At 50.2% G+C, this 13,728-nt stretch overlaps 1 protein-coding gene across 1 annotated transcript; it reads left to right on the top strand.

The window, feature by feature from the left end:
- The first annotated feature begins 11,773 nt into the window (after nt 1-11,773).
- Nucleotides 11,774-12,715, top strand: LOC149875657 (olfactory receptor 52L1-like). Its single transcript, XM_090031813.1, has one exon. The coding sequence runs from the start codon at nt 11,774-11,776 to the stop codon at nt 12,713-12,715; it is 942 nt and encodes a 313-aa protein (XP_089887939.1).
- The last annotated feature ends 1,013 nt before the right edge of the window (nt 12,716-13,728 follow it).

Here is a 13,728-nt window from a genome sequence, read left to right as displayed (position 1 = left end):
TGGCAGATGGGTCGCCAGGTCCAATTCATCCCAGGGTGAGGACTGGGGCAAGGCCCAGCTTCACCCAAGAAGCTGTAAGCATGACTGTCCTCATAGTTTAGTGAGCACTTTCCAAGAGCAAATCTATTTGCAGCTGCCAGAGAAGAGCCCTGATCTCACCCAAGAAGGGGGTTAAATTGCTAATGAATCTCGCCAGCAATGTCTAGCTCAGCTCAGTTCCTGTCTTGGCTCTTGTCATAGTTTTCACGCTTATACTGAAATAAAGCTTATATGATGCGGAATCACACCAAGAGCTGGGTCCCAGACTGAGTGTGGGTGCTCCTCTGAGCTGAATGCTGCTTAAATGGACAGGGAGACAGAGTCCTTAACTGGAAGAATTTGTGATTTCCCTGTGCCTGGGGTAGGAGGGGAAAACAGACAAGAGTAGAAGTGCCATCATCTAGTCAAGGTCCCAAAGCAGGTCATTGGCACACCTGGGAGTAATAGCCTGGGTCCCCTTTTTCAGAACAGTTCCCAGCTCAATGGAAAATATGGCCTCCTAGGATGCTACTTCTATTCATAGAAATCATAGAGACAAAAAGACCTCTGGAGGTCACATCCAGTCCAACCCCTTCCCTGAAGCAGGATCTTATGCACCCAAGCCTTCCCAGACACATCCATAATTTTAACTTTTCACAAACTACACAGTCACCCCTGACACAACACATAACACCAGACCCTGCCACAGGGAAAGCAGGAGAACCATGGCAGCCAATATCCTGCTGCTGCTAATTATGTTAAAATACATTTGAGAGGTCCCAGGAAGAGGCTGTGGCCCCCCACGGCAGAGAAAGGCAACCCCCACACTGCCAAACCGTACCAATCTGACTGGGTGGGGGGGAAATACCTTCCTGACCCCGAAGCAGCATCAGTGTAACCCTGAGTGGAGGGGCAAGACCTTCTAGCCAGGACCCTCTGGCTTTGGTCCCAGCAGGAGCCTTGGCATAGCCCAGTCTTCATACTAGGAGGGAGAGTAAGTGTCCTTTAGGATTCATGGGTTTGGCTAGGGAAAATCAAGCCAAGCCACAAGAGAAACCAAAAACCTGGTTTGACTCCATAGCATGTGCCAAGCCATATGGTAGAGGAGACCAGGCCTCTTTGCACAGAGGATGAAGCTGGACTGTTCTCAGTGGGGGCAGCTGACAGCACAAGGAGCAATGGGCTCAGGCTGCAGCAAGGGAAGTTGAGGTTGGATATTAGGAAAATCTCTCTCCCTAGGAAGGTGGTGAAGCACTGGAAGAGGTTCCCCAGAGAGGTGGTGCAGTCTGCATCCTTGGAGGTTTTGAAGACCCGGGTAGACAAAGTCTTGGCTGGGATGATGTAGTTGGGGCTGGTCCTGCTTGGAGCAGGGGGTTGGACTAGACGTGACCTCCTGAGCTCCCTTCCAGCCCTCGTTTCCTATGAATCTATGATTCTTTTGTCAGTGTAAGCCCAGCAGAGAAACTGAGGCACACAACATGACTGCAATGTCATTGAATCATAGAAAACACATATATGAAATAGCCCAGACATATTACAACCACCGCCGTCTGTCACAGTTTTTCACAATAAATAGGCATACAGTCCCTGGATTAAAGCTGACTCAGAGCTAGGAGGGATGGCAAACTTTGCAGAAGTTCATAGATTAATAGATGTTAGGGTTGGAAGCGACCTCAACAGATCCTTAAGCCTGACCCCCTGCCTTGGGCAGGAAAGAGCGCTGGGGCCAGATGACCCCAGCCAGATGCCTATCCAGCCTTCTCTTAAAGATCCCCAGGGTAGGGGATAGCACCACCTCCCTTGGAAGCCTGGTCCAAATTTTGGTCACCCTTACTGTGAAGAAGTTTTCCCTGATATCTAGCCTAAATCTGCTCTCTGTCAGTTCGTGACCATTGTTCCTTGTTACCCCAAGACGCGCCCCGGTGAACAAAGCATCTCCAATCCCTTGCTGTGTCCCCCTAATGAATTTGTAGGCGGCCACAAGATCCCGTCTCGGCCTTCTCTTGCGGAGGCTGAAGAGGTCCAGGTCCCTCAGTCAAAACAGCAGCTACCAGCAGTGAGGTTTGAACCCAAGTAGACATACACCAATGGGATAGTAAGTCTAATGCTTTAACCACTCAGCCATCCTGGTTGTAAAGTACAGCTCATAGAATTATAGAAAATGAAAAAAATACAGAATTAAAAAAATTCATAGGAATCTTTAGAAATTGGAGAGCTGGGATTGTGACAGTGCAGGTCAAGAAAGACAAATGCTAAGTGCTGCACTTTGGGAAGAGAAATCAAGTGCAGAAATGGGGAACGAGTGCGGACTAGCCAGTGCTTGGCTAGACATAGATGATTGCAGCCAGGCAGTGGTGCTGCCGAGAGGCGTCTGGGGCTTCGGTGGACCACAGAGTCCATGTTATTGCCACCAAAAAAAACAAGCCAGGGCTAATAAAGCACTGTACATGAGGCCTGGAAAGTGTGAGGGCTCTGACCTCATTTGATCTCAGCTGGCATTTTGTGGGCAGTTCTGGGTCCCTCATTTTAAAAAGGATGTCAAGAAACTGGAGGAACCTGAGGGGAGCACTGAGCAGGACAGAGAGGTGGGAATGGAAGCCGCAGAAGAAAAGGGGCTTGGTTTATTGGGGAGAAAAGGAGACTAAGGAGAGATGTAGCAGTAAATTTCGAGGATGCGACAGGCTGCCCGAAAGACAAGCCCAGGAAGAAGAGCGGGTCTGCCTTGCTGCAGCAGGCCAGAACGTGAAGCAATCGGTTAAACTCCATCAGCCCCATGCTTGCTTCTGGCAGGTGTCAGGGGAGCGGAGGCATTAATTTATGCTTAGCATTGAAAGGAAAACACTGGCATCCCTGGTGACTTGTGGGTCCTGCAGGGATCCTGTAGGGATCTGTTGGACCTGATTTATATATACCCAGCCAGAGCCTTGTGCCGCTCACTCCGCAGACTGCTTGGAGCTGTCTCATGGCGAGGACCATCCCTGTCCAGCTAGCGGGAGGCCTGGAGTGAGACCCATCAGGTTAGACACCATTAATCACAACCAGCTTCTGGAGCAGCGGGGATGAACCTGCTCAACCAGGGGCTTCTGTGTCCCTGGGGGAGGAGGCAGCATTGAAATGGTTTAGCACTGCAAGGTGCAGCGGGACGTGTGTAGGGCAGGCAGTGCTGGAGCAGGACACTTATTATCAACTGGAGCGGGGGGGGGAGGAGGGTGACGCGCGGCCAGATGCGAAGCTTTCGCCAGCTGCAGCTCACTCTCTCCGTTGCTGTGAGAGGATGGCAGAAAGCAGTGTATAAAAAAGGACAAAAATTAGAATACAAAAGACAGAGGATGGAGAGCGAAAAAGAGACGGGGCAGAGGGGGTAGGGCATCAGCGCTGGGAGAGACAAACATTAAGCCCATAGGAACTAAGGGTCACCAAAGCTGACCAGGTAATAGACCTGGGTAATAGGACCTGGGGGTGACAGGGGACAAGAAGCTGAACAGGAGCCGGCAGCATGCCCTTGTTGCCAAAAAGGCTACCGGCATCCTGGGCTGCACGGGCAGGAGTGGTGCCGGCGGATCCAGGGCAGTGATTAGCACCAGGGAGGTCACATCTGGAGTCCTGTGTCCAGTTTTGGGTCCCCCACTACAGAAAGGATGTGGGCAAGTTGCAGAGAGTCCAGCTGAGGGCGACACAAATGGTTGTGGGGCTGGGGGCCAGGACTGGTGAGGAGAGGTTGAAGGAACTGGGCTGATTTAGCCTGCAGAAGAGAAGACCGAGGGGGATTGAACAGTAGCTGTCACCTCCCTGCCGGGGGGCTGCAAAGAGGCTGGAGTTGGGCTGTTCTCCGTGGGGGCAGACGACAGAACAAGGAGCAATGGGCTCAAGCTGCAGCAAGGGAAGTTGAGGTTGGATATTAGGAAAAACCTTCTCAGGAGGAGGGTAGTAAAGCGCTGGAACAGGTTACCCAGAGAGGTTGTGGTATCTCCATCCTTGGAGGTTTTGAAGACCCAGCTTGACAAAGCCCTGGCTGGGATGATGTAGCTGGGGCTGGTCCTGCTTGGAGCAGGGGGTTGGACTAGATGTGGTGTCCTGAGGTCCCTTCCACCCTCATTTTCTGTTATTCTGTGATAAGACTCCATAGTCCCTATTTAAACTGCTCTTACCACAGTCCAGTCTGTGGATGATTTCTTGCTCCTCAGCTTCCCCTCCAAGTCTCTGTGGCTAGAGAAGGAGAATATGGCAAAAACAGAGAACTGATGGGAACATTTCTGACCAGGAGAAGAGCCACGAAGAGCATACACTTCCTTTCTGGCTTTGCTAGCCAACTGTGCACCTATTTGACAGAGGCTACAGAGAGACTAGACATGCCTTCAGGAATGAAATACGCACCCAACCCAGCCAGCTGGGTGTTGATCCCACTGCTCTCCACGGAGAATGGGGCAGGAGTGAGGTCTGGTGTGAAAGGGCTGGTGTCCCCATGTAGATCTTGAGAGGCTCCTTGAAACCATAGGGAAGGAGAACCATGTTCTCCCTACCCTAGCAGAAGAGGGTAGCTGGTATAAATACATGCAAACTAGGATATGAACAGCTTGCAGAACATTTCCAGACTTTTGGACTCTTGCTTTTGCTCCCAGCAGTGTTCAGATGCTAAATGCCTTAAGGGTTGGCGTTGATGATGGTATAACTGGGCCTTCTATGTTTAGTAACAGGGAAAACCAAAATCTGTGAATTGAAGAATACCCCCTCGTAGAATCAGGGGTGGGAAGGGACCTCAGGGGCAGCTAGTCCAGTTGTCTGTACAGGGGCAGCTTTTCCAGAGCTTGCACACCCCTTCCTGGTGCCCGTGCACCTTCCTTATCACAATCCCAGTGACTGAAATCCTACCGTTTCTCTTGTCTCCTGCTCTACCTGTGGCGGGTTAAAGTGCTGGGTTTTGTGACAGTGGTCCCCTACGCAGTTTGCTCACGTAGCACGCTCTCAGGGGTTTAGGTTGTAGCCGTGTTGGTCTAAGGGCATGGGCAGACAAGGCTCTTTGAGAAAATGCAACAACTGTTATTATCCGAGTTGTCTAACAAAAGATATCAGATTTCCCCAAAGAGCCCTGTCTGCTTAATAGTAAGCTCTGACATTTAGGATGCTTTTTCTGGGGTTTAATCTGAGTTGTCTTCCTCGTATGTCATACCTGCTGCCACCTGTCCTGCCCTCAGAAGCTAAAAAGAACAGTTATTTGCCATCCTCTCCATGGCAGCCTTTCCAATATTTGGCAGCTGTTATCATGATAGATGGGATATCGAAACAGTTGTGAACGATCACGGTTCCCTCTCTCTGCTGGAAAGGGTCCTGCACTTACCGCAAACCTGTCGAAGACCACAGGGTTTGCCTTTGATTACAGTGGCCATCAAATTGCAGTCTCTCTCCTTTGCAGTCTCCAAGGGGGTTGGATTTCTCCATGACCTCCAGAAGGCTCTTGCAGCTCAACTTTGCATGGGAAAGAGAAACATTGCCAACCACCAAACCACTTTTGGATATAGCAACCATTAGTTAGGAGTTGGCTTATCTCCACAATCAAGACAGTCCAGAGTCTAACCTGTCTGTCATACCAGGCTCCCAGACCCATCTCTCCTGGCATTATACCATGCCAGTGGGATCTGGACATCTTGTGAGTCTTAGAATCACATTAGCCAAGGGCTGGAAGGAATCGTCTGAGCCACCTGCTTGCCCTGAGACAGGATTGGGTATAGCTGGCCCATTCTCATCTGGTATCTGTTTAATGCTCAGACCACTACCCCATGCTCCTTATTCACGTGGGCACCAATGACACGGCTCAGAGCACCCCAGCCAGGTCATGAGGAGCTACAGGGAGTTGGGAGCGGGGCTTAGGGGTCTGGGAGCTCAGGTGGTGTTTTCGTTGATCCTCCCAGGCTCGGGCTATGGGCTGAGGAGGGAGAGGAGGATCCACGCGGTCAACCAAAGACTGCGGCGCTGGTGTCATCGGGAAGGCTTTGGCTTCCATGACCACAGCCCGCTCTTTGGCGAGAGAGGCAACGAGCTGCTGGGAAGAGATGGCCTCCACCTCTCTCCCCTGGGGAGGAGGCTCTTCTCAGCCAGGCCGGCTGACCTGCTCCACCGGGCTTTAAACTAAGCCCGCTGGGGGATGGGGGGACTACTGGCCCTGCTGGCCCGCTGAACGGCCCTTGCAAAGCCAGCGGACCAAGGCACTTAAGGGGGCACTTAAGGGAGCCCACCCCTGCCCCAGCCCTGGCACAATCTGTGGGCAAGGCAAGAGCCCCCAAGGGCACACTTGCCTGCCTGTACACTAATGCCAGGAGCCTGGGCAACAAGCAGGACGAGCTTGTCCTCCTGCTCAGTGCAAGAAATACGATGTCATTGGGATAATGGAGACCTGGTGGGACTCCACCCATGACAGGACCACGGGTACAGAGGGCTATACCCTGTACAGGAGGGATCGTGTTGACAAAAGGGGCGGGGGCGTAGCTCTCTATGTCAAGGAAAGCTACATGTCCCTGCAAGCTGATGTTGGCACCGGCATGGACAGCTAGAGACCCTCTGGGTAAAAATTTGTGGGGAATATGGCACAGGGGGCACAACGGTGGGAGTCTACTACAGACCTCCCACTCAAAGTCCTGAGCTTGACCAGGAGTTCGCCCGGGAACTGACTGAGGCCGCTTGCTCCAGGACCTTGGTTGTCATGGGTGACTTCAATTACCCGGACATCTCGTGGGAAGATCACTCAGCAAAATCTGAGCGGGCGCAAAGCTTTCTCTCGTGCGTGGATGACCTCTACCTGACTCAAGAAGTCTATGGGCCAACGAGAGGCAAAGCGCTGCTCGACCTGGTACTGGCTACGGGGGACGACCTAATCGGCGACCTAGTGATCGATGGGAAGTTGGGTGACAGCGACCATGAGCTGATCACCTTCACCATCCGCCGTAAAGCTGGCAAGTCAGTCAGCAACACAGAAGTCCTTGACTTCAGAAAAGCCAACTTTGACAAGCTCAAGAGGCTAGTCGGTCAGGCCCTCAGGGACCATGACCCCAGGGAGATGGGAGTTCAAGAAGAGTGGTTGCTCCTCAAGGAAGCGATCCTCAATGCACAAGCTACATCTATCCCAACACGGAGGAAAGGCAGCAAGAAGGCACAGCAGCCCCCCTGGCTCTCCAGAGACCTAGTGGACCTCCTGCGGCTAAAAAGGAAAGCCTACAAAGGATGGAGGACAGGATTCACCTCCAAGGAGGATTACTCCGCGCTGGTCCGGTCCTGCAGGGACCAAAACAGGAAAGCCAAGGCTGCAACTGAACTCCAACTAGCTTCAAGCATCAAGGACAATAAAAAGTCCTTTTTCAGATATGTGGGGAGCCGGAGGAAAAGCAAGGGCAACGTTGGACCCCTGCTAAACCAGATGGGGCAACTGACAACTGACGCCCAGGAAAAAGCCAACCTATTCAATAGGTACTTTGCGTCAGTCTTTCATCAGTCACACGGGATGCCCATGCCTGCTATGGGACAGGGAGATCCGGCTGACGGGGATCCCCTACCCTCCATCAATGCTGACCTCGTGAAGGAACACCTTGAGAAGCTGGATACCTTCAAGTCAGCCGGCCCTGACAATCTGCACCCCAGGGTACTCAAGGAGCTGGCGAGCGTCATAGCCCAGCCCCTGGCACGGGTCTTCGAGAGCTCCTGGCGCTCTGGTGTAGTGCCCGAAGACTGGAAGAAGGCCAATGTGGTGCCAATCTTCAAGAAAGGGAGGAGAGTGGATCTGGCTAACTACAGGCTCATTAGCCTGACTTCTATCCTGGGGAAGATCTTAGAAAAGTTTATTAAGGAGGCCATCCTTGAGGGACTGGCCCAGGCTAACATCCTAAGGGATAGCCAGCATGGGTTTGTTGCGGGTAGGTCCTGTTTGACCAATCTCATTTCTTTCTATGACCAGGTGACCTATCACCTGGACGAGGGAGAAGAGATTGATGTCATATATCTTGACTACAAAAAAGCTTTTGATCTGGTATCCCACGATCACGTCTTGGCCAAACTGGCCGGTTGTGACTTGGCTCCACCACGATCCGCTGGCTGGGAACCTGGCTCCGTGGTCGGACCCAGAGGGTAGTGATTGATGGCAGTCACTCATCGTGGTGCCCCGTGACCAGTGGGGTCCCTCAAGGCTCTGTCCTGGGACCCATCCTGTTCAACATCTTCATTAATGATGTGGACATTGGAGTCAGGAGTGGACTGGCCAAGTTCGCCGATGACACCAAACTTTGGGGCAAAGCATCCACGCCAGAAGACAGGCGGGTGATCCAGGCTGACCTGGACAAGCTCAGCAAATGGGCAGACGAGAACCTCATGGTGTTTAACACCGATAAATGCAAGGGTCTCCACCTTGGGAGGAAAAACCTGCAGCACCCTTATAGGCTCGGCAGTGCTACGTTGGATAGCACTACAGAAGAAAGAGACTTGGGGGTCATCATTGACCACAAGATGAACATGAGCCTGCACTGCGATGCTGCGGCTAGTAAAGCGACCAAAACGCTGGCGTGCATCCATAGATGCTTCTCGAGCAAATCCCGGGACGTCATTCTCCCCTTGTACTCGGCCTTGGTGAGGCCGCAGCTGGAGTACTGCATCCAGTTTTGGGCTCCACAATTCAAAAAGGATGTGGAGAAGCTTGAGAGAGTCCAGAGGAGAGCCACGCGCATGATCAGAGGTCAGGAAAACAGACCTTACACTGACAGGCTGAGAGCCATGGGACTCTTTAGCCTGGAAAAGCGCAGGCTCAGGGGGGATCTGATGGCCACCTATAAGTTTCTCGGGGTGACCACCAGGATCTGGGGGAACGTCTGTTCACCAGAGCGCCCCAAGGGATGACGAGGTCGAACGGTCACAAACTCCTGCAAGACCGCTTCAGGCTGGACAGAAGGAAGAATTTCTTTACTGTCCGAGCCCCCAAGGTCTGGAGCAGTCTGCCAGCGGAGGTGGTTCAAGCGCCTACATTGAACACCTTCAAGAGCAAATTGGATGCTTATCTTGCTGGGATCTTGTGACCCCAGCTGACTTCCTGCCCTTTGGGCGGGGGCTGGACTCGATGATCTCCCGAGGTCCCTTCCAGCCCTAATGTCTATGAAATCTATGAAATCTAAATCTATGAAATCTATGAAATCTATAATCTGTTCACAAAAAAACCCTCATATTTAGTACCTATTCCAAATCCTTGCTATACATTCAGCCCACTTGTTGGTGTTCCCTAGGAGAAGAACTAATTGTCATGGCCAGAAGTTTGTAACAAACTTCTTATAGTGGAAGAGTGTTATGAGGGCCCTGCTCAGTCTCCTCTTTCTTTAGATGAAACAAGTCCAGTTCTTTCAATCTTTCCACTGCCTTGTGTTTTCTAAGCTTCTTGTAATTATTTCTCTGCTCTGGGCTCTTTCTAATTTCTCTGTTTCTTTTGAGCATAGAGCTCCAGGCTGAGCACAGTACTCCAGCTGAGGCCTCACCTGCAAAGAGGAGAGGGGAATAATTATCACTCGTGTCTAACACAGAGTGCTATTGCTAATATATCCCAGCATGAGGTTTGGGTTTTTTCTGCAAAAGCATGACCTTGTTTACTAGTGTTCAGCATGTGATCTGCTAAGGACTCCGGGGCCCTTCCTGCTGTACGTATGAATGGCCGGTTATTAACCGATTCTGTATGTGTGAATTGGAGCTCTCCTTCCTAAGTAGGGAGCACTTTGTGTTGGTCTTTACTTGAATTTCCTCTTGTTCGTTCCAGGCCTTCCTCCAATGCTTTGAGATCATTTTGAATTCTGATCCTTTCCGCCAAAGTGTTTGCACTTACCAGTTTATACCAGTTTTATAAGGGAACTCTCTATTCCATGGAACTGGGACCAGCATAGACCTCAACACTTGAAATGAACTTAACAGTGAACCCCCCAGTAGCTGCTCTCTGGGAATAGCATCTCAAAGACACTGGGTGAGTGCATGGTGATTACTTCTAGACCCCAGTTAGTTTATTCAAAGGTCACATGGGGCTGTGCCAAAAACCTCATTAAATTGCCACTCATTTCCTCATATCCCTCTCCCGAGTTACCCTGTCCAAGAAGGAATTTAGCTTAGTTTCCCTTGAGAGACCTACATTGGCTGTTTTGTCACTTTATTATCCCCTAGGTTTTTGGGGATGCATTTATTGTTTCACAGCTGATTCCAGAATCTTTCCAGGGAGTCTCCATTATACTGGACATAAACGACCAGATATTTTAGGGGAACACTTTTGCTCTCCATTTTGGACGAAAGTTCCTGTAGAACATGCCTTTGTAACCCTGCCTCCCCTGAAGCACGGTCTATGTGTCACACAGTGGGAGAGGGTGCAGAGGTAGTGATGACAGCAACATCTGGGCAAGTGTCCCCACAAACACACCATGTCCTGCGCACACTTGGCCTCAGTTGTTCCCCAGCAGGAGCCACTCCTAGGGGTCAAAGAGATGATCCAAGGCTTATTTTTACTTCCCTGCTGACGCTGCTCTCCACAGGGTCAGACAGGGACAGTCATGGATGGATGGTGATGGGGCCCCTGACCACAGTGACCTCCTAACTGATTTCACAATGAATGGCCCCTGTTGGGTTCTGGGTTCTTAGCTTGCTGGGCCAGACATTACTGCAACATGAATCTGCTCTGTGAGGAAGTGTAAAATCAGTTTCACTGAGGGACTGGCTGGCTTTGGGAGGTGCAGAGGGGCTGTGGAGCTCACCATCCCAGTAGCCCCTGGCAGTGGTCCCTTGTTGCTGGCAACAGAAGGTGGAATGATCAGACTTGTTCACTGGGCTTTGTGGCCCAGGTTGAGACCAGAAGGATGGTTTCCAATGCAGAAAAGTTCCCTAAACCTTTTCATTCCCTTTCCCAGTGCATCCTGTTCCTATATGGTAACAACAGGTCTAAGAATGGGTTCTACTGTTAAGTCAGTAGCAAAATGCTCATTAGCTTTAGCAAGAGCAGAGTTACATCTGAGCTGCCCACTGGGACTGAATGGACCAGAAAGCTCAGGTCTGGACTTCCTAAAAGTTATACTCACACTCAGTGGGCATGTCTACACATGCACATTTACTGTGCAGTACCAAAATTACTGTGGAGTATGGGTGCACGCCTACACGTGCAGACCCATACTGCTCAGTAAATATGATGACTTATGCTGATTTGAGCATAAATTTGATACCTGCATCATGCAGGTATCAAATTTAAATCTGATTAGTTATTGCACAGTAATGCATGTGTAGATGCCTTACTGTGCAGTAACTCTGTGTGTGGATTGACTTGGGACTAACGTTAGTCCACACAGAGTTCACACACAGAGTTAATATGCTTTAATGCCTGCACATGTAGATGCTGGCCTATTCCTGCTTATTGTGCAGTAATTTACTGCATAGTATTTTACTGCACAGTAAATTTAAGCCAGAATAAATGTATGTGTAGATATGCCCAGTGACAAGTGGACAAGAGAGGCTGGGAGGAAGTATTTTGCTTCTAGTACACTGGAGGTCTGAAAATGTGACCTCATGGCACCTCATGGCACCTCCTAGCCTTATAAACTATGAAATTGTGTTATAATTCTTCCCGGCGCTTCCACAGAAAGGCCTTAGAAAATCCCACAGGTCACAGAAGAGTAGACATCCTTCATGTACACAAGACACTCACCAAATCCTATATTCACCTCTAGGTCTCTTGAGATGCTTTGTCTCTTTGGATGTGGCCAGCAACACGATGACTGTTCATAACACCAGCCTCAGACCTTCTGTATTCTTCCTGGTTGGCATTCCAGGGCTGGAAAGCGTGCAGCACTGGATCGCAGTCCCATTGTGCTCCATGTATGTGTTGGCCCTGTTAGGGAACAGCATTATTCTGCTTGTGATCTGGACAGAGCCCAGTTTGCACAAGCCCATGTACCTTTTCCTGGCCATGCTGGCCATCACTGACCTCGTTTTGTCCACTTCCACCTTGCCAAAAATGCTGGGCATCTTCTGGCTGGGTGCCAGGGAGATCGGGTTCCATGCTTGCCTTACCCAGATGTTTTTCATCCATGTCTCCTCAACGGTGGAGTCTGGGATCCTGACAGCCATGGCGTATGACCGGTATGTGGCCATCTGCAACCCCCTAAGGCATGCAGAGATCTTGAGAATCACTGTGGTGGCCAAGATAGCACTGCTAGTCTTTGTCCGTGGCCTTCTTGTGATAACCCCTTTTCCCTTCCTTCTTTGGAGGTTGTCCTTCTGCCAGGCAACTATCATCCCACACTCCTACTGCGAGCAGATGGCAGTAGTAATGTTGGCCTGCACTGACACCACCATCAGCAGACTGTATGGCCTCATCATGGCCCTGCTCGTGGTGGCCCTGGATGGGACGTCCATCACCCTGTCTTACGGGATGATCCTCCAAGCGGCCTTTGCCTTGCCCTCGAATGAGGCCCGGCTCAAAGCCCTGAGCACCTGTGGGTCTCACATCTGTGTCATCCTGGTCTTCTACATCCCGGGTCTCTTCTCTTTCCTGGCAGACCGATTTGGCCAGAATGTCCCACACCACATCCATGTCATACTGGCCAGCCTCTACCTCCTGCTGCCGCCTATGTTAAACCCTATTGTGTATGGGGTGAAAACCAAACAGATCCGAGAGAAGGTAATGAGGGTCCTCTGCTGGAGGGGAGACTGAGCAGTGGATGGGGTGGGTGGGTTTTGCCAGCTCATCCTTTACCATCCATAATAATAACATTTTTTTGTACCAACTCTGTACGTTGGAGCCATTCTTCACATGCACAAGGCACCAAATCCTATATTCACCTGGACTTGGTGGTCCAGGTAGAGACCCGGACATCAAATACTATATGGACAATGTTGAAACCTCAGTCCCCGCCCCACAGAGCTTACAAGGTGACAAGGAAACAAGCCAGTGTCATGATTTTCTCAGCAGCACTGTGCTTAGGTTTTTTCCAAATGAAGAGCTCTTTCTATCGGTCTGTAAGTGTGTGATCTTGTGTGATATATTATTAACATTCATCCCATTTCAGTTACCTCAAGGTTCTCCAATTTCTCCTGCCTGATATATGAGTTATTCTGTCTCACGATGGTTCCTCCCATGTTATGTTATCAGGAAATTGCATAAGATCGTATTTACTTGTCTGGACAAGGTCACTAATGAAGATATTAAAGACGATCACTCTCAAGACTGATCCTTAAGAAACCCTGCTGATAATGTCTGTTCCTTTTCAGCACAACTTATATCAGATCACCTTTAGCCAGCTCCTTCACCCCTCACCATCCTTGTTATAATCACAGTTTTCTTCCCAATTTGTTTCCCATGTGACACTGTATCAAATGCTTTACTGATGTGCACAGAAATGAGATCTACCACATTCCCTTTGAATAGAAAGCTGCTTATCTTATCCAAGAAATAAAGCTTAATCTAGCACTGTCTATGCTTGGTAAACTGATGTTTTATTTTATCCCATTTTTCCATTTACCTCCATGGTTTTCATTATTCATGCCTTCAAATGTGTTCTAAAAACATGCACACTCCTGAGGTCACACTAACGGGCCCACAGATACCTGGACCGCCATGTGTTCTTCCCTTTCTTAAATAACAATAGTACAGTTATTCTTCTTTTATTCTAGGGCCCCACCTCCAGTTTGATCATGTTATTAAAAAATCCTGTCTATGGATCTGCA

Source organism: Crocodylus siamensis, chromosome 1, assembly GCF_052110815.1.
Source record: "Crocodylus siamensis isolate JL-2025a chromosome 1, ASM5211081v1, whole genome shotgun sequence".
In the NCBI taxonomy this organism is placed as follows: domain Eukaryota; kingdom Metazoa; phylum Chordata; order Crocodylia; family Crocodylidae; genus Crocodylus; species Crocodylus siamensis.
Note: the sequence above shows the minus strand (reverse complement) of the source record. Positions and strands in the feature narration are given on the sequence as shown.

Excerpts from the sequence above, each read along its gene's own strand:
- LOC149875657 (XM_090031813.1), top strand. The coding sequence starts at position 11,774 with ATGACTGTTCATAACACCAGCCTCAGACCTTCTGTATTCTTCCTGGTT.